This window comes from Balaenoptera physalus, assembly GCF_965194825.1.
Source record: "Balaenoptera physalus genome assembly, chromosome: 17".
NCBI classification, from domain to species: Eukaryota; Metazoa; Chordata; class Mammalia; order Artiodactyla; family Balaenopteridae; genus Balaenoptera; species Balaenoptera physalus.
The window spans coordinates 2,021,157-2,041,703 of record NC_138895.1 but is presented as its reverse complement, the minus strand read 5'-3'; the positions used below and the strand labels follow the sequence as shown (position 1 = coordinate 2,041,703).

Genomic DNA, 20,547 nt, shown 5'->3' with positions numbered 1-20,547 from the left:
GGATATACCACAGTCTATTTAACCATTAAAAAATATCTGAGATGTTTCCTGTTTCGGGCTCTTACGAATACAGCTCTATAAACATCTATGTGTGGGTTTTATGTGAACCTAAGTCTTCACGCCCTGAATGAATCTCCAGAGAAACCTAAGTGAAAAAAACAACTTCCAAAATGTTAGACTTTATGATCCCACTATATAACATTCTTGAAATCACAAAATTATAGAAATGGAGAGCAGTTTAGTGGTTGCCAGGGGTTTAGCAGCAGGTGAGGGCAGGAGGGAAGTAGGTGTGGCCATAAAGGATAAAAGGAGGGTCCTTTTGGTGATGGAGGTGCTTTGTCTTGACTGTATCAGTGTCAGTATCCTGTTGTGATGTTGTTCTGTTGTGTGAGATGTTATTCTTGGGGGGAAACTGGGTAAAGTGCACGCAGGATCTCTCTGTATCATTTCTCACAACTGCATGTGAGTCTACACTTAACTAAGAAAAGCTTAATTAACATGTGATATAATTAGGACTACAGTTGTGCTATATTTCCAGGACATAAGGTAAAGAGATGGCATTTAACAGTCCTTGTATAAAGTATTCCATTATCAATGAACAGTAAAATTCAAAATTCCAGATGAGATGCCAGAGGAAGTCTGGAGATTAAGAAACTAAACTATGTAGCAAGTGCTTTAGAAACAGGCAAAATGAAACAATACTGTGTGGAGATATAATAAAAATCATTCAAGTAACTGATGAATATGAAATTTAGGCTAGTGGTTTCATTTGGAAGGCTATGATTAAGATAAAGTACACAGTGGCCTTCTGGGAGGTGGACGAAATTCTGCCTCTTGGCACAGAAATGATTAAAAGGTTATTTGCCTCAAAATTTTTCACTAAGCTATACATTTGTTGTATGTGGTTTTCTTTATTTGCTTTTTATTTTACCACAAAAAGTTAAATGAAATGAAATGAAATTAAGTAAAATGTTAAAACCACATTTAAACCATACTCAGTGACTTCTGAGAAATGTATTTTTTAATCTGACATTTTTATTGATAAATTATTCACAGATCATGAATTTCACCAATTTAAAGTAGACAGCTCAGTGGTTTTTAGTATATACATAGAGCTATGTAACCAGCACCACGATCTTATTTTAGAACATTTTCTGCCAACCCAAAAGAGACCCTGAACCCATCCACACTCACTTCCCATGACCCCCTTGCCCCAGCCCTAGGCAACCACTAATGTACTTTCTGCCTCTACGGATCTGCCTACCTGGATATTTCATGCAAATGAAATCACTCAATATGTGGTCTTTTGTGAATAGCTTCTTTTACTTAGTATATTTTCCAAGGTTCATCCATGTTTTACCCTGTATCAGTACTTATTCTTTTTATTATCAAATAACATTCCATTATGTGGATATACCACATTTTGTTATCCATCATCAGTTAATAATGTGTTGTTTCTGCTTTTTGGCTACTATGAATTATGCTGCTCTGAACATTTGTGTACAGGGTTTTGTGTGGCTATATGCTGTTTCTCTTGGGTACTTACTACAGAAACTCAAACTGCAGAAAATCAAAGACAAAGAAAAAATTCTGAAATAAGCCATTGAGTGGGAGGAAAATTTACCTATAGTGGAACATGGATTAGGATTACAGCTGACTTCTTATCAGAAATCATGAAATCAAGAAGAGAGTGAAGTGAAATATTCAAAGTGTTGAAATAGAAAAGCATAAACTCAGAATTCTATATCCTGTGAAATTATTCTTCTAAAGTGGAGAAATAAAAAATGTATCAGATACACAGCAACAGAGAATGCCTTATCAGAAGCCCTGTACTGCAAGAAGTGTTATAAGAATTTCTTTAGGGTTTAGGAAAATATGTCAACACTCAGATCAACATAAGGAAAGCAAGAGCTGAAGGAATAAATGAAAGTAAAATATTTTATTTTTCTTATTCTTGCTTGATTGGAAACAAGTTTTAGTTTTAAATAATAATAGTAACAATGTATGGTTTTATTGAAGAATACAGGTAAGTGCTATGAATGACAACAATGTCCATAATATATGAGAAAGATAAATCAGGAATATTCTGTTATTAGGTACCTGAGTTATGCAAGAAGCAGCACAGGGCTATTTGAAAGTGCATGTGGATTCATTTAAAATGTATATTGGAAACTCTAAGTCAAACACTAATTGTTTTTAAAGTATAATTGATAAAATAAGATAAGAGATATAATGGACTCTTTTACATAAAAAGCTTAATTTAAACCAAGGAAGTCAAAAAAGAATTAGGGTGGTGATGGGAGAAACAAAGAACAAATATGCAACAAATAGAAAAGAGTTTTAAACATGGTGGATATTAATTCGGTTTATCAGTAATTACTTTATATTTGAATGGTCTAAATATATCAATTATAAAACAGAAATTGTCAATGGGATATAAAAGACCCAACTCTAGGTTCTACAAAAAACACACAACATTTTAATATAAAGACATTGATAGGTTTAAGGTTAAGGCATATAGAAAAATGTATTTTGCTAATGCTGATCAACATAGCTGGAGGAGACATACCAATTACACACAAAGCAGACTTGAGAACAAGAAAAATTATCCAGGTTAAAGTGAGGAAATAAATAATAATAAGGTGGTAGAATCTCCAATGATATGTAGTCATGCTAAACACCTAACGACAAAATATCAAAAAATGTGAGGCAAAAACTGATAGAACTGAAAGGAGAAACGGACATCTCCACTGCTGGAGTTGTGGACCTCAACAGCACTCTTTCAAGAATTGTGAGTTCAGACGGGCAGCGACTCGGTGAGGACGCAGTTGAAGTAAACAGCACTATCCTTCAAACTGGTTCACAGCAGCCCTCCCTTATCCCCAGGGGACACGTTCCAAGCCCCCCAGGGGATGCTCGACACCCTGGATGGTACCGAACCCTGTATATACGATGTCTTTTCCTGTACATACATACCTGTGATAAAGCTGAATTTATAAACGAGGCGCAGTAAGCGACTGTCAACAGTAACTAATAATAAAATAGAACAACTAGAACAATATCCTGCCATAAAAGTTAGGCGACCGTGGCCTCTCTCTTTCAAAATATCTTCCTGTACAAATGTACAGCCTTTTCCGTCTTAACTAAGCTCTCATCACACACTGACTGTAACTTGTGCAGCTCCAGATGCAGCAGCAAAAGTAGCACACATTTCCTTTTCCCTCTTCACAGGTTCACGGATGGGAGAGTCCTTACCGTCCTCTATGAAGTTGAGAACTTTCACCTTTTCACCTAAAGGAAGGACTTCACAGCTTCTCTCTGGCATATACGAACTGCCAGCATCATTCTTCGTGCCCTTTGGGCCATTATTACGTAGAATAAAGGTCGCCTGACCACAAGCACTGCGACCCCGGGAGACAGTCAACCTGCTACCCCCGCGACTGCTGAGTGACTGAAGTGGAACACGGACGGAGGGATGATTCCCGTCCTGTGAGGACGGATCTGACATAGCGAGATTTCATCACTGTCCTCAGAATGATGCGTGGTTGAAAACTTAGGAATTGCTTATTTCTGGAACCTTTTAGTTAATATTTTTGGACTGTGGTTGACCTTGGGTCACTGATGCCAAGTAAAGTGAAACTGCAGATAAGGAGGGACTCCTATCTTTTGCAGAACACTCTGTCCAAAAACAGCAAAGTGCATATTCCTCCCATGCTTATATGGAAAATTCACAAAGATAGACAAGATTCTAGGCCAGAGACAAAACTTAACAAATCAAAAAGAATATAAATCATACAAACTATGCCCCCAGACAACAGGGAATTTAAACTAGCAGTCAGTACCAGAAAGATAGCTTGAAAGTCCCCCAAATATTTGGAGAATACCATTCTACATAACACAGGAGTCAAAGAAGAAGTTTGGAGAGAAATTTTAAAATACTTTGAACTAAATAAAAATGAAATAGATCTCTTCAAGATTTGTGGGAAGCTGTGTTTAGAGAAAAATTTATGCCATTAAATGTATATATTCATAAAGATGATTAAAGTCAATGATCTAAGCTTCTACTATAGGAAATAGAAAAAGTGGAGCAGTCAAAGCCCAAAGCAGAAAACAAATAATAAAATCACACAGGAAATTAGTGAAATGGAAAACAAACAAACAAAAACAACAGAGAAAAGTCTATAACACTAAACACCTGTCCTTTGAAGTGATAAATAAAAATTGATAAACCTCTAACCAGATTAATCAAGAAACAGAGAAGATACAAATTACCAATATCGGAAATGAAAGAGGGGTCATCACGATTGATCCCACGGACATTAAGAAAAGGTTAACAGTAGAATACTACAAACAACTCTATGCCCACAACTTTGATAACCTCGGTGACGTGGATCAATTCTTTGAAAGACACAACTACTAAAACTCACACAAGGAGAAACAGATATTCTGAAATGGCCTATATGTATTAAATAAATTGAACCAAAAATAAAACACCTAAACTAGAAAGTGTTCCTGGTGTGTTCTGTCACATATTTAATGAAGGAACGGAACCGATCCTCCACAGTCTTGTCTAGAATATAGAGGCAGAGGCAACACTTTCTAAGTCATTCTTTGATGCCAGCATTATCCTAATACCAAAAACGATTTTAAAAATATTACAGAAAAACAAAATTAAGACCAATATATCTTATCAGAATTTATGCAATGACCTTCAAAAAGTTACTAGCACATCAAACCCAACAATGTATAAAAGGAATTATACATCACAACCAGGTGGGTTTATTCCAGGTAAGCAAGGATGATTCAATATTGTAAATTCAATCAATGTAATCTATGCATCAAACGTTTAAAGAACAAAACAAGTATGGTCATATCAAATGATGCAGAAAAAGCATTTGAAAGAACTCAACATACATCCATGATTAAAACTGCCTGCAAACTAGGAATATAGGGGAACTTCTTCAACTTGATAAAGAACATCTACAAAACACCCACAGCTAATATCATACTTAATGATGAGAAACCAGACCCGTTCCCACTGAGACCAGGAACAAGGAAAGGACATATTTTCTCACAATGAATATTCAAGTTATGCTGGAAGTCCAGGCTAGTGCAATATGACAATAATGAAAAAATAAAGTTACATTGACTTAAAGAAGGAAATAAAGCCATCTTTATGGCCATGAAATAATTCATGCGTTGGACTTTATTACAATTAAAAAGTTCTGTTCTGGGCTTCCCTGGTGGCGCAGTGGTTAAGAATCTGCCTGCCAATGCAGGGGACGCGGGTTCGAGCCCTGGTCCGGGAAGATCCCACATGCCGCGGAGCAACTAAGCCCATGCGCCACAACTACTGAGCCCACGTGCTGCAACTATTGAAGCCCGTGCTCCACAACAAGAGAAGCCACCACAATGAGAAGCCCACGCACCGCAACGAACAGTAGCCCCCACTCGCCGCAACTAGAGAAAGTCCACGCGCAGCAAAGAAGACCCAACACAGCCAAAATAAATAAATAAATAAAATTAATAAAGAGAAAAAAAAAAGTCCTGTTCTGCAAAATATACTTTTAAAGAAAATTAAAAGGCAACCCATCCACAGAGAGAGAGAAAATATTTTTAAAACATATATTTGATGTGGTAGCCAATACAAACAAGGAGCTATCTCCAATATATATATATAAAAAACTTTAAGTTCAACAATATGAAAACAAACAACTGAATTTAAAAATGGGCAAGGTATGTGAATAGACATCACCAAAGAAAATAGAAAGAGGGCAAATAAGCATATGAACATATGCCCAACATCATCTGTCATTAAGGAATTGTAAATTAAAATAGCAATGAGATACCACTGCACACATGGTTCAAATCCACAAAACTGAAAGTACCAGTTGCTGGTAAGGATACAGAGCAATGGGAACTCTCCTTTATTGCTAGTGGATGTGCAAAATGGTACTGCCATTTTGGAAGACAGTTTGGCAGTTTCTTGTAAACTAACTATAATCTTACCATATAATTCAGCAATACACCTCCTAAGTTATACTCAATTTATTTAAAACTTATGTCCACACAAAAACCTGCCTGCAAATATTTATAACAGCTTTATTCATAATCACCACGAACTGGAAGTAAGCACAATGTCCTGCAATAGGTAAATAGATTTTTAAAAAACTGTAGTGAAGTTGCTTAATATTCCATTGTCTGGACCATGAAATATTATTCAGTGCTCAAAAAGAAATAAATTATCAAGAGCTAAAAGACAAGAATCATTCTTAAATGCACGTTGCTAAGCGAAAGAAGCCATTCTGAAAAGGCTACATTCTCTATGACTTCAATTATATGACATTCTGATAAAGGCAAAACTATACAGACAGTGAAATGGTCATTTCTAGAGGGCCATGATGTGGGGAGGAAACAGCTGAGAAGGAGTTTTTTAGGGCAGTGAAACTATTCTGCAGGACATCGTAATGGTGGATACATGGTATTATGCACTTGTCAAAACCTGTAGAATTTGCAGCTAAAAGGTGAGTGAGCCTTAATGTGTGCAAATCTCTAAAAAAAAATCATTTAGGAGGTTAAGGGATATCACAGTTGAATGCAGGATATGACAAGAGAATCTGAATGTATTACGAACATCTGAAACAACCTCACTGAAGGGCTTAGGAGAGTGCAACTGACCTAAGTGAATCTGGAAATTAATGAAATCTGCAAGACTAAAGGCAAAAAAGAACAGTACATCAATCCTCTACCTAGTCAAGTTTTCCCACCAGGGAGTGGGTTAACTGCCCTGATCCTGCTGTACATATGTACTGGATTAGAACAATTAAATAAGCAGATGGCAGATGGTGTAGCATCTGTTGGTGGGAGGCTACAGATAAGCAAGGGGAGGAGGCTAGGACTGTCTGTGTGATGACAGGTTCCCTTAGCGGCAGCCATGTAAACTCACGTTTAGCTTAACGTAGGTACAGAGTAGGTATGTGAGCAATTCAGTACACACACACACACACACACACACACACACACGACACACACACACCTCCTGCTCTGTGAGCTGAGGGGCCTAGAAGGCACAGCTACTCCACAAGCAATGAGCACACCAGCTCCCAGAAAGTGGTTTCTCCAACATTCTCTAACAAAGCGAAGCAGGGCCTCTGGGAGGAATGGCTGATTCTTGGACTGGCAGGAAAGGTACAAGATGAGCCTGAAACATCTTTTAGCGCCAGAAACTGAGAAAGTGCTCCAAAAAAAAAAAAAAAAAAAAATCCCAAGGACTTTTCAAAGCAACACTAAAACCAACTGGAAAAGCTTATAGCCCAGAGTATAAAAGAAGTATCCACAGTCCACACCGATCTGTCAAAATGACTGAATAAATTTTAAAAATTGAGGTGAACAGACAAATCTCGTATGCAGCACAATTCCAGGGAACGTACGCAGACAGTCTGCCCCTGTGGAGGTAGAGCATATTCCCCACTAAGTGTAGGATCTCCTTCCAAGGAGCACAGCATGGAAAGGGAACAAGGACCACAGAGTAAGGAACCTGGCAGACTCTCCCTCATCCAGGTGCTGGTGATGCAGTCATGACGGCAGGTACACGTGATAAGACGTGATAAGACCGGCACTGTGCCTCTGTCATCTTCCTCCCAACACACATAAGCCCAGTATAATCACACAAAAAAATCGGAACAAAAAAAAAATCGGAACACTCCAAATCGAGATTCAGCCCGCAAAATACCTGACCAGTCCCCCTCAAAAGTGTAACAGTTATCAAAAAAGAAGTCCTAGAAACTATTACAGCCCAGAGGAGCCAAAGGAGACATAATTACATGTGATGTGTAATCCGGATGGGATCCTCAGACAGGAAAAGAAGTACTAGGTAAAAACTAAAGAAATTTGAATAAAGAATAGACTTTTGTTAATAATAATGTATCAGTACTGGTTTATTCCTTGTAAGAAATGTAATGTAACAATGTGGGATGTTAATAATGGGGAAAACTGGGTGTGGAAACTAAAAATAGAACTACCATACGACCCAGCAATCCCACTACTGGGCATATACCCTGAGAAAACCATAGTTCAAAAAGAGTCATGTACCGCAATGTTCACTGCAGCTCTATTTACAATAGCCAGGACATGGAAGCAACCTAAGGGTCCATCGACAGATGAATGGATAAAGAAGATGTGGCACATATATACAATGTAATATAAAAAGAAACAAAAAAGCCATAAAAAGAAACAAAATTGAGTTATTTGTAGTGAGGTGGATGGACCTAGAGTCTGTCATACGGAGTGAAGTAAGTCAGAAAGAGAAAAACAAATACTGTATGCTAACACATATATATGGAATCTAAAAAAAAAAAAAGGGTTCTGAAGAACCTAGGGGCAAGACGGGAATAAAGATGTAGATGTAGAGAATGGACTTGAGGACATGGGGAGGGGGAAGGATAAGCTGGGACGAAGTGAGAGAGTGGCATGGACTTACATACACTACCAAATGTAAAACAGATAGCTAGTGGGAAGCAGCCGCATAGCACAGGGAGATCAGCTCGGTGCTTTGTGACCACCTAGAGGGGTGGGATAGGGAGGGTGGGAGGGAGACGCAAGAGGGAAGGGATATGGGGATGTATGTATATGTATAGCTGGTTCACTTTGTTACACAGCAGAAACTAAGACACCATTGTAAAGCAATTATACTCCAATAAAGACGTTAAAAAAAAAGTGATGCATCAGTAGTGGTTCACCAACTGTAAGAAATGTCGACAGCAGCCCGCGACCTTAGTAAGAGGGGATACTCTGTGTGAGACACGATGGGGAGAAAACTTTCTGCACAATTATTTTGTAAACCTAAAAGGCTTCTAAAAGATAAAGTCTATTAAAATTGCAAAAGAGAAAAAACACACACATTCCCAGGCACTTTCTCATGAGTGAGCTGCAAAATACATCAAGAGTGATCTATTTCAAACGCTTCATCTTTCAGATAAAAAATGAGGGTCAGAGAAATGTAGGCCCTTTATGGTCATCAGACAGCTGGAAAATACCTATAACAAAAATTCTAACTTAGGTGTGCAAATTTCCATCCTCAGACACTTTCTTCTCCTTGCCTTTCAGTCCGATCACGCTGAAAATAAAACGCCAGCGATGTGAGAGCTGGATAATCTGGGTAGCACACGCCTCCCGTCCTCCCCCTGATGCGTGGGGCAGGAGAGTGATGGGGAGCGTGTTCGTCGGGGCGCGGTGACGTCCGCGCGCCTGTCTCTGCCCGCCGGTCACTTGCTCTTCTCTGTTCACAGGGTCCACCTGGGCCTCCTGCTGCGTGTCCTCCCTGCCGATTCTTCTGGGCGGGAATTAGCTGGTGCTCCACTAAGGAAGGGTTTATCTGGCCTGGCTTTGTCTCATTGTCGAGGGCGCTGCGAAACGGGTCTTGAGTCTGTGTAAGACAACAAGTAGGGATTTGCTGGGAATCAGCAGCCAGGAGTGAACAGCACGCAGTTAATGAACTTGCCACCTGTGCTGTCTCCATTCACAGCCTGATTAGGGGACAGACCTGAGGGTCCAGCAGAGAAGGAACTCCTAAGGGTGTTAATGACAATCTAAGGATGTGAATTAGTCAAGTTCTAGATATTTTATTGCTTTTCAAAATCAGAGATACAATAAACAATATTTAACACCTTTTTGTCTTTACGCTTAACCCTTCCCAAACCGGTGGGAAATAGTAAAAGTCTAGTGATTTCATGTATGGCTTTCCTCTGTGGTAGTTAATTCAGAGAAAAAGAGTCCACTGCAGTCAGAATTCTTGAGGAAAATCTTAATCCATTAGACTTAAAAACTTATTTCCAAACTGAAAACAAATTGAGAATTGTTAGCAGTTAGGTGAAACAGGATATGTTACTCAATGACAATTTAAGCGTTTTGCCAAGACCGAAAATGTTTTTTTTGTTTGTTGTTTTTTTTTTAACATCTTTATTAGAGTATAATTGCTTTACAATGGTGTGTTAGTTTCTGCTTTATAACAAAGTGAATCAGTTATACATATACATATGTTCCCATATCTCTTCCCTCTTGCGTCTCCCTCCCTCCCAAGACCTAAAATGTTTTATGTTCCCAAATCACATCCTAAATATGTTCCTTGATAACTCATAAAATCTCCTAAATGGTTCCAATATATAAACTAATGCCTCATTTTCAGATGATATGATGTAACTCTTGTAATTTTATTTTCTGATTAATCTAAGCTAAAAAAGAAAATTCCAATGGAAATTTTGAATTAAGTTAAGCATATCTCATAACAATTAAAATGTTATTAAACAACATTTTGTATTTCTTTTATCGAAATTTGTTCTCATTGCATGAATATATCATTTTAACTTACATAATTTTAGCTATTCATTCTGCTCCTGTAAAAATTACACAATTGTAGAGTTTGGTTCAAAGTCACAAATTCAGAATCAGGGTGATGGTTATTTGCAGTTCTAATTATCTAATGTTTTCTATCAATAAGACCATAAAAACAAAAAACAGATGAAACTCTTTTTCGGTCTCAAAGCTGGCACCTGCTCTAATCTTTCTTGGTCAGGAAACTGGTAGCTTTTCTTCCTTCTCAATCTTCTAGCAAGAAGAATGCCCGGGGTGATGTGGGTGAAGCCCAGAATTGATGATCGCACACCCAGACATGAGAAACATACAGACGCAGACGCCGTGATGACCTAATTCTAGTTATTTAGCTAAAGAATCCGTTAACAACAGTCCACTGAGTGCCCACGCGGAGAGCAGGGACCCCTGGCCACACAGATCAAGCCTGTAGCTAGCTCCATCACAGAAGCTACGGCTACACCGTTGAAGGCATCTACGAATGATGCAGACTTCTAACAATGGCAGTGAATAGTGTAGGTGAATAAAAGAAAGTCACAGGCACAAACAACCTACTGTCATTCCTTCCCGGGCTTCTTTCTGAATCTGGGCCTCTAAGGGCCCTGACTTGGAATGAGGAACGCGGTCCGTCAGCATGGTACTTAAAACCATCCACACCTCTGAGCTTGCGGTGACCTTTTCTGCCCATATAAGTCCGTTCTTAAACATTTAATTAATATCTCAGTCTCACTGAGGTGTAAGTCAGTCTGTTTGCTTAGATAATTAGCAGTGAAGACAAAAGCACCTAATCACTGTTGCAAAGTGAACGATTGGAACCAAATAAGAATATCACTACCTACACTTCAAAGCTGATATGGTTAAACCTCTCAAAAGAGTAAAAGTTTGTTGTGAAGGGCCACGTGCAATTTGCAATACAATCTTAAATCCCTCTACTCTGAAACAGAATAAACACCATTCGGAAGTGGCGCGATTAGCGCATTCTAATCTTTCACGCCACGCGGATCTGTTTAATCAAAGCCTCATCACAGTGAGTGTGAGCTTGCTGCTTGCCTCTGAAGGGCAAATTGCAAACAGGGCTCCATGGAACAGCGTGCGGTTCTAGAAGCGAATGCACTTGTTTTTGCTCCCTGGACAATGAGTTTAAAATCACGTTGTACTTTTGAAAAAAGACTAAAGTTAAAATATCTTTGTTACAGGGCTGTATTTGAAATTTGTGTATATTCAGAAGCGAGGGGTCTGTGATGTGCTGCTCCTCATTTGTCTAGAACTCTGTTCTCAAATATTGCTTTTCCCTGTACCTATTTGACATAAGCCTGAGATTTATACGTATATTTTATGAGTACGTATATTTTATGCGAGGTTCACCACGGGGTGATTTTTCAAAAATCAAGTAGGATTTTTGAGAGAAAAACCGAGCGATGAATATGGACACACCTTGCCTGTCCCACAGAGAATGCTCTCCAACAGCTCTGCTTGTGGAGCTGGGGCTTTTCAGACGCTGGGAGTTGCCTCGTTGAGGCCTGAAGTATGTAACTGTATCAGAAGAGTTTTCTCCAAATAGTAGCGGGGCAACGTCTTCACAAACCAAGTGAACTGGAGCCGCGAGAAGCCAGAGGCTTACAGTATTTTCATTTTGTTTGACCCTTGAGTACAAACCTTTAGGCATATTTTCTCCTCTCTCTTTTCCCCTGTGAGCTGATACGGAGATTCAGTGAAGGTTCTATGAATGTTATTGAATCAGCCATGAAAAACGTTTCCCAAACGCCCGACACCGGCCTGTTCTTTTCTGCATCATTTTTTATGCCCTCCCTCAGCTCCACAGAAGCTGCTCAACCTTCCAGCTTTTCCCAACATGTAGATTAGAGGCCGCTGACAGTGAAACTGCTGGGCCCGTTGTTAAAATACAAATTCCTGAGTCACATAAGCTGAGTGAATTAAAGTATCTGAGGCCGGACTTCAAATATGCACATTTACCAACATCCAAGAAAATATCAGAGTAAACACTGCTGACCTTTCTGTGTAGCTGTCTAGTGAGCTGAACCTGCGAGCCTTGAGATGAAGTGTCTCTAAATGTCGTCTCTGTCTTTGTCTCTCTCTCTCACACACACATACGCACGCATACACACGCACACACACACGCACATGTGCACACACACGCACACGTGCACGCACACGCATGCACACACACAGAGACACGCACACACACACAGACACGCACGCACACACGCACACGCACGCACACACACACACACACACACACACACACACACAGTCTTTACATGCTCTTCCCATTGCCCCGGCTACTAGATGCAATTTTACAAACATAAATTTTACTGTTTATAAGCTTCTAAACATTTGCAAAGATTTAGAGATATATTTCACCTAGAGATCTACTTAGAGGACACGGACTAGTAGGAATTAACCGAAAAACTGGAAAACACAGCAAACGGCCCCCTTAAGTATTTCGTTGAATTACATTTTGTTCTGAGTGATACTCACTGATCTGTTTCTAATATACAAAAAAAAAACCCCAAACACCAAGTAAGAGATTTTCCGAAAGTCTGATAGCACACTGGACCAGCGTCATATTTCCTAATGAATAAAATGAAAAGTTTTTAGCAATGCCCTAAATCCTCATGTGCACATGGGGAAAATTATGATATTAGGAAAAAGTAAAGAAAACTCACCACTTCTTCATGTCTGCATTTTCTCACATTAATCCCATTTATCTGCAATGGAAAGAGAGACACAGCTTCACGTGGTATATTGTGAGTTGACTTTATGCTTTGGTTGCACATGGAAAGTAATGGTAAGGTGTGTACCTGCAGAATTGCGTCCCCAAGGAAGAGCAGTCCTGAGAGCTCAGCTGTGAATGGAGAAGGACAACTGATTATGCATCGTCTACTTCCTTCACACAGATGGAAGAGTTTTTAATTAAATAAAGTCAAAACTGATAAAAGGAAAAAAATGAAATGTGTTATACGGGGAGCATCTTAAAAGATCCACAGGTAACAGGAATGCAAAAACAATCACATGATTCAACTCCTATGATTGAAACATGAGCTGAATTGAAACACATGCTGTGATAGTTCCATTTCATTCTATCATTTCAGATCTTAGTTGCCAAAAATTGGCCACGCTTCTGGATGGAGGACTAAATGTCCTCATGTTTTTATGAGAGCATTAAGCTCTCTATGAAAACGTTTAGAGCTAGACATTCACTCTATCGGCAATGGAATCAGCTCCCCGTTTCTTTTTAAACACTAGGCTGTCTCAGTGATTTCGGTCATTGTAACAGTTGCTTTACATCTTCAGAGTTTTTCCTGGATGAAATTTCGTATGAAGGGCTGAGTTAAATTGCATATGAAAACTGAAAAAATATATATAACTGGAGTTGCCTGTAACTGATGTGACCTGTAAGCATCAGACCCGTTTCTATGCTCGCGTGTTAATGAGACACTGTGCAGTCATGCAATCTCCGGCTCACACACAGCCGCCTGCTATACTGTCTTCCCTCCCTGCCCGCCGGGCGGGTAAAGGACTTAGACTCGGCAGTCGGAACCGTCACGTGCTGCCTGGTCACGGGAACCCGGCTGGTCAGTCCCATACGAATTTATGATTCTAACGCTTGTCTTGTTCCTCGGTGACAGTGACTCACAGGGCAGCCCTCTTAACACTTTACCTCTTTGCTCCTTGGAGATTTTTGAAATGACAACTGGAATGTTGTGTTCCGCTCCCCCCTGAAAAGAGAAAATCATATATCGTGCTTTTTAATCTCAAAAATTAAATACACAGCCTTTAGTTAGGAAACTATACAAGTTATGAATAGCCTGTGAATGGACACCAAATAGAATTAAAATAGACCCCTGGAATTTTTCTACCAAATAGACTGTCCTCCCAAGAAACTTATCTGTTTAGAATTTCTCTGTGACACGCAATAATTAATAGCAGTTGACTTTGAAAATTTCAATTTTTTAAATTAAGATTGGTGATTCCGTAAGAAGGCATTTCCTCCAATGTGTAGCAGTGCTGCTCATTGTAGAAATTCTTACTTAGGGTTCCAAACAGTAGATAATTATGTATTTCCATTATCTGGCTAAGTTGTTCTATGCTGGGGACCAAGCAAGGGCCCCTTTGGATGCTGCATGGCTGGAGATACTACATACACAAATTGGTACAAAAAAACAGTGTGTGTATATGCCTGATGGGGAAGGGGTCATTATATTCCTCTTTGTGTGAAAGTGCAGACTAAACAATTAACAGAATACAGTAAACTGACAAGAATATTGCAACAGTGCTTTGTCTAACTGACCAAATAAGATAGAAAAAATAAAGAAAAAGAAGTAAGCTAAACTCATGCGGATGGAAATAAAATAAATCCCTGAAGTAACTGCATAAAATTATGGTTTTTATATAACAGATTTGAGAAGGTTGAAAACAACAGTTAAAAAATCAAATAAGTGTATTAAAGAATAAGATTTCACGTAGAAAACAAGTACAGCACTTTTAACATGGGTAGTTGAAAAGATAATCTAAATTTCCATTGGGGTTTCTGTAGCTTCAGAATAAGTAAACCTCCTAAGCCTTTTTTCCTTCAAGGACAAAAATTATTTTAGAACAGACATTTTTTCCCATGAATGTCCATATTTAGCACTGAGTTGTCAATATATTTAAATATAAGATAGGCAGTAGTTGTAGAGAACAGTAGTGGCTTTCAAGCTTTTCTTGGCAAGTAGTCCTTTCTACTTCTGGGGTATTAAGAAGAGACGTGATAAATAAAATACTGAAAGCTGTCTTACCCAGGGTGAAATTCAAACCCACCCCTGAATCCCCTGTTCTCACCATTTCCCACCAGCCTGACATTCACCCACCCACCCTCACTAAGCCTGTGCAGAAGGTCTCTGGTATAAGCTTCCTTGGCTTCTGATTCTGCTTTTGCGTTTTGTGTTTGTGTCCATAACAAGCCCTGATCCTGTCCAAGACAGTCTCTCATCTGATCAGAGCACAGGATTGGGACTGAGGGTGCAGTACAAAAGGAGTGCTTCGTTAGCACAGTAAACCCGGAACAGAATCCAAGGCCCTTCATGTTTACCAGTTAGGATTCCAAGTTCCCAATCCCTGCATTCTGTTCTATCTTTCCCCATTATACTCATTAGCTTCTTACCTACTACAATCTTACACATTTCCTACATATACTATTTGTTTTCTTTCTCCTAACCACAAAGCAAGTTCCACAAGCGCAATAGATCTATTTATTTATTTATTTGTTTATTTTGGTTATTTGTTTCCTACATTGATGTAATGTCAGTGCCTGGAATAATGATTCTTTTTTAAGCTTTGAAATGTTTGTTGAGTGAATGAGTGAATGAATAAATGAAGTCTAAAATTTTCCAGACCTAAAATTGTTCACTTTTGTTTTTAAACAATTTTTTAAAGATTTTTTTGATGTGGACCATTTTTAAAGTCTTCATTGAATTTGTTACAATACTGCTTCTGTTTTATGTTTTGGGTTTTGGGCCCCGAGGCATGTGGGATCTTAGCTCCCTGACTAGGGATTGAACCCGCATCCCCTGCATTGGAAGGAAAATCTTAACCACTGGACCACCAGGGAAGTCCTGTAAAATTGTTCATTCTTTAAAGTACTTCGCAGAGGGAGACCTTCAAGACCACAGAGGATTAAGACATGGAGATCACCTTCCTCCCCACAAATACATCAGAAATACATCTACATGTGGAACAACTCCTAGAGAACACCTACTGAACGCTGGCAGAAGACCTCAGACTTCCCAAAAGGCAAGAAACTCCCCACATACCTGGGGAGGGCAAAAGAAAAAAGAAACAACAGAGACAAAAGAATAGGGATGGGGCCTGCACCTCTGGGAGGGAGCTGTGAAGGAGGAAAAGTTTCCACACACTAGGAAGCCCCTTCGCGGGCGGAGACTGCGGGTGGCGGAGGGGGGAAGCTTCAGAGCCATGGAGGAGAGCGCAGCCACAGGGGTGCGGAGGGTAGAGCGGAGAGATTCCCACACAGAGGATCGGTGCTGACCAGCACTGACCAGCCCGAGAGGCTTGTCTGCTCCCCCGCCGGGGCAGGCGGAGGCTGGGAGCTGAGGCTCGGGCTTCGGTCGGATTGCAGGGAGAGGACTGGGGTTGGCGGCGTGAACACAGCCTGAAGGGGCTAGTGCACCACAGCTAGCCAGGAGGGAGTCCAGGAAAAAGTCTGGAGTGGCCGAAGAGGCAAGAGACCATTGCTTTGGGGTGCACAGGGAGAAGGGATTCAGAGCACCGCGTAAATGAGTTCCAGAGACAGGCGCGAGCCACAGCTGTCAGCGCAGATGACAGAGACAGGCATGAAAGGCTAAGGCTGCTGCTGCAGCCACCAAGAAGCCTGTGTGCAAGCACAGGTCACTCTCCACTCCGCCCCTCCCGGGAGCCTGTGCAGCCCGCCACTGCCAGGGTCCCGTGATCCAGGGACAACTTCCCTGGGAGAACGCACGGCACGCCTCAGGCTGGTGCAACGTCATGATGCCTCTGCCGCCGCAGGCTTGCCCCACATCCGTACCCCTTCCTCCCCCGGCCTGAGGGAGCCAGAGCCCCCGAATCAGCTGCTCCTTTAACCTCGTCCTGTCTGAGCAAAGAACAGACGCCCTCAGGTGACCTACACGCAGAGGCGGGGCCAAATCCAAAGCTGAACCCTGGGAGCTGTGCGAACAAAGAAGAGAAAGGGAAATCTCTCCCAGCAGCCTCAGGAACAGCGGACTAAATCTGCACAATCAACTTGATGTACCTGCATCTGTGGAATACCTGAATAGAAAACAAATCATCCCAAATTGAGGAGGTGGACTTTGGGATCAACTGTAGACTTGGGGTTTTCTTTCTGCGTCTAATTTTTTCTGGTTTTATGTTTATCTTAGTTTAGTATTTAGAGCTTATTATCATTGGTAGATTTCTTTATTGATTTGGTTGTTCTCTTCCTTTTTTTAATATATATATGTATATTTTTTTCAGTTTTCACTTTTTGTGAGTGTGTGTGTGTATGCTTCTTTGTGTGATTTTGTCTGTATAGCTTTGCTTTTACCTTTGTCCTAGGGTTCTGTCTGTCTGTTTTTTTTTTTAATATAGTTTTTAGTGCTTGTTATCATTGGTGTATTTGTTTTTTGGTTTGGTTGCTCTCTTCTTCCTTTCTTTTATTACTTTTTAATTTTTTAATTTTTAATAATTCAAAATTTTTTTTATTTTAATAACTTTATTTCTTTTTATTTTATTTTTTCCTTTCTCTCTCTTCCTTCCTTCCTTCCTCCCTCCCACCCTCTCTCTCTCTCTCTTTCTCTCTTTCTTCTTTTCTCCCTTTTATTCTGAGCCATGTTGCTGACAGAGTCTTTGTGCTACGGCCAGGTCTCAGGCCTGTGCCTCTGAGGTGGGAGAGCCGAGTTCAGGACATTGGTTCACAAGAGACCTCCCAGCTCCATGTAACATCAACTGGCGAAAGCTCTCCCAGAGATCTCCATCCCAATGCTAAGACCCAGCTCCACTCAACAACCAGCAAGCTACAGGGCTGGACACCCCATGCCAAACAACCAGCAAGACCGGAACACAACCCCACCCATTAGCAGAGAGGCTGCCTAAAATCATCATAAGGCCACAGACACCCCAAAAGACACCACTGGATGTGGTCCTGCCCACCAGAAAGACAAGATCCAGCCTCATCCATCAGAACACAGGCATGAATCCCCTCCACCAGGAGCCTAAACAACCCACTGAACCAACCATAGCCACTGGGGGCAGACACCAAAAACAAAGGGAACTATGAACCTGCAGCCTGTGAAAAGGAGACCCCAAACACAGTAAATTAAGCAAAATGAGAAGACAAAGAAACACACAGCAGATGAAAGAGCAAGGTAAACACCCACCAGACCAAACAAATGAAGAGGAAATAGGCAGTCTACCTGAAAAAGAATTCAGAATAATGATAGTAAAGATGATCCAAAACCTTGGAAATAGAATGGAGAAAATACAAAAAAACATTTAACAGGGACCTAGAAGAACAAAAGAGCAAACAAACAATGACGAACAACACAATAAATGAAATTAAAAATTCTCTAGAAGGAATCAATAGCAGAATAACTGAGGCAGAAAAACAGATAAGTGACCTGGAAGATAAAATAGTGGGAATAACTACTGTAGAGAAGAATAAAGAAAAAAGAATGAAAAGAATTGAGGACAGTCTTAGAGACCTCTGGGACAACATTAAATACACCAACATTCGAATTATAGGGTTCCCAGAAGAAGAAGAGAAAAAGAAAGGGACTGAGAAAATATTTGACGAGATTATAGTTGAAAACTTCCCTAATATGGGAAAGGAAATAGTCAAGTCCAGGAAGTGCAGAGAGTCCCATCCAGGATAAATCCAAGGAGAAACACACCAAGACACATATTAATCAAACTATCAAAAATTAAATACAAACAAAAAATATTAAAGCAGCAAGGGAAAAACAACAAATAACATACAAGGGAATCCACATAAGGTTAACAGCTGATCTTTCAGCAGAAACTCTGCAAGCCAGAAGGGAGTGGCAAGACATATTTAAAGTGATGAAAGGGAAGAACCTACAACCAAGATTACTCTACCCAGCAAGGATCTCATTCAGATTAGATGGAGAAATTAAAACCTTTACTGACAAGCAAAAGTTAAGAGAATTCAGCACCACCAAACCAGCTTTACAACAAATGCTATAGGAACTTCTCTAGGCAGGAAACACAAGAGAAAGAAAAGACCTACAATAACACACCCAAAACAATTAAGAAAATGGTAATAGGAACATACATATCAATAGTTACCTTAAATGTAAATTGATTAAATGCTCCCATCAAAAGACATAGATTGGCTGAATGGATACAAAAACAAGAACCATATATATGTTGTCTACAAGAGACCCACTTCAGATCTAGGGACACATACAGACTGAAAGTGAGGGGATGTGAAAAGATATTCCATGCAAATGGAAATCAGAAGAAAGCTGGAGTAGCAATTCTCATATCAGACAAAATAGACTTTAAAATAAAGACTATTACAAGAGACAAAGAAGGACACTACATAATGATCAAGGGATCAATCCAAGAAGAAGATATAACAATTGTAAATATTTATGCACCCAACATAGGAGCACCTCAATACATAAGGCAAATGCTAACAGCCATAAAAGGGGAAATCGACAGTAACACAGTCATAGTAGGGAACTTTAACCCCCCACTTTCACCAATGGACAGATCATCCAAACTAAAAATAAATAAGGAAACACAAGCTTTAAATGACACATTAAACAAGATGGACTTAACTGATATTTATAAGACATTCTATCCAAAAAAAAACAGAATACACTTTCTTCTCAAGTCCTCATGGAACATTCTCCAGGATAGATCATATCTCAGGTCACAAATCATGCCTTGGTAAATTTAAGACAATTGAAATCATATCAAGTATATTTTCAAACCACAACACTATGAGACCCGATATCAATTACAGTAAAAAATACAAACACATGGAGGCTAAACAATATACTACTAAGTAACCAAGAGAGCACTGAAGAAATCAGAGGAAATCAAAAAATACCTAGAAACAAATGACAATGAAAACACGATGACCCAAAACCTATGGGATGCAGAAAAAGCAGTTCTAAGAGGGAAGTTTATAGTAACACAATCCTACCTCAAGGAACAAGAAACATCTCAGATAAACAACCTAACCTCACACCTAAAGCAAGCAGAGAAAGAAGAACAAAAACCCCCAAAGTTAGCAGAAGGAAAGGAATCATAAAGATCAGATCTGAAATAAATGAAAAAGAAATGAAGGAAACAATAGCAAAGATCAATACAACTAAAAGCTAGTTCTTTGAGAAGATAAACAAAATTGATAAACTATTAGCCAGACTCATCAAGAAAAAAAGGAAGACTCAAATCAATAGAATTAGAAATGAAAAGGGAGAAGTAACAACTGACACTGCAGAAATACAAAGGATCATGAGAGATTACTACAAGCAACTATATGCCAATAAAATGGACAACCTGGAAGAAATGGACAAATTCTTAGAAAAGCACAACCTTCCGAGACTGAACCAGGCAGAAATAGAAAATTTAAACAGACCAATCACAAGCACTGAAATTGAGACCGTGATTAAAAATCTT

The 20,547-nt window shown here is 39.7% G+C and overlaps 1 protein-coding gene across 6 annotated transcripts in view; it reads right to left on the bottom strand.

Moving 5' to 3' along the window:
* SNTG1 (syntrophin gamma 1) overlaps positions 1-20,547 on the bottom strand; it is a 478,642-nt gene that overhangs the window by 151,759 nt on the left and 306,336 nt on the right. For 5 of the 6 annotated variants that reach the window (XM_082433011.1, XM_082433012.1, XM_082433013.1 and 2 more), the window contains 2 exons: positions 14,048-14,105; positions 13,053-13,231 (listed from right to left, as the gene is read on the bottom strand). In XM_082433011.1, the coding sequence (XP_082289137.1) occupies positions 13,053-13,231; positions 14,048-14,105 (237 nt within the window). The remainder of the gene's footprint in view (positions 1-13,052; positions 13,232-14,047; positions 14,106-20,547) is intronic. The other variant, XM_082433014.1, reaches the window with a different exon arrangement.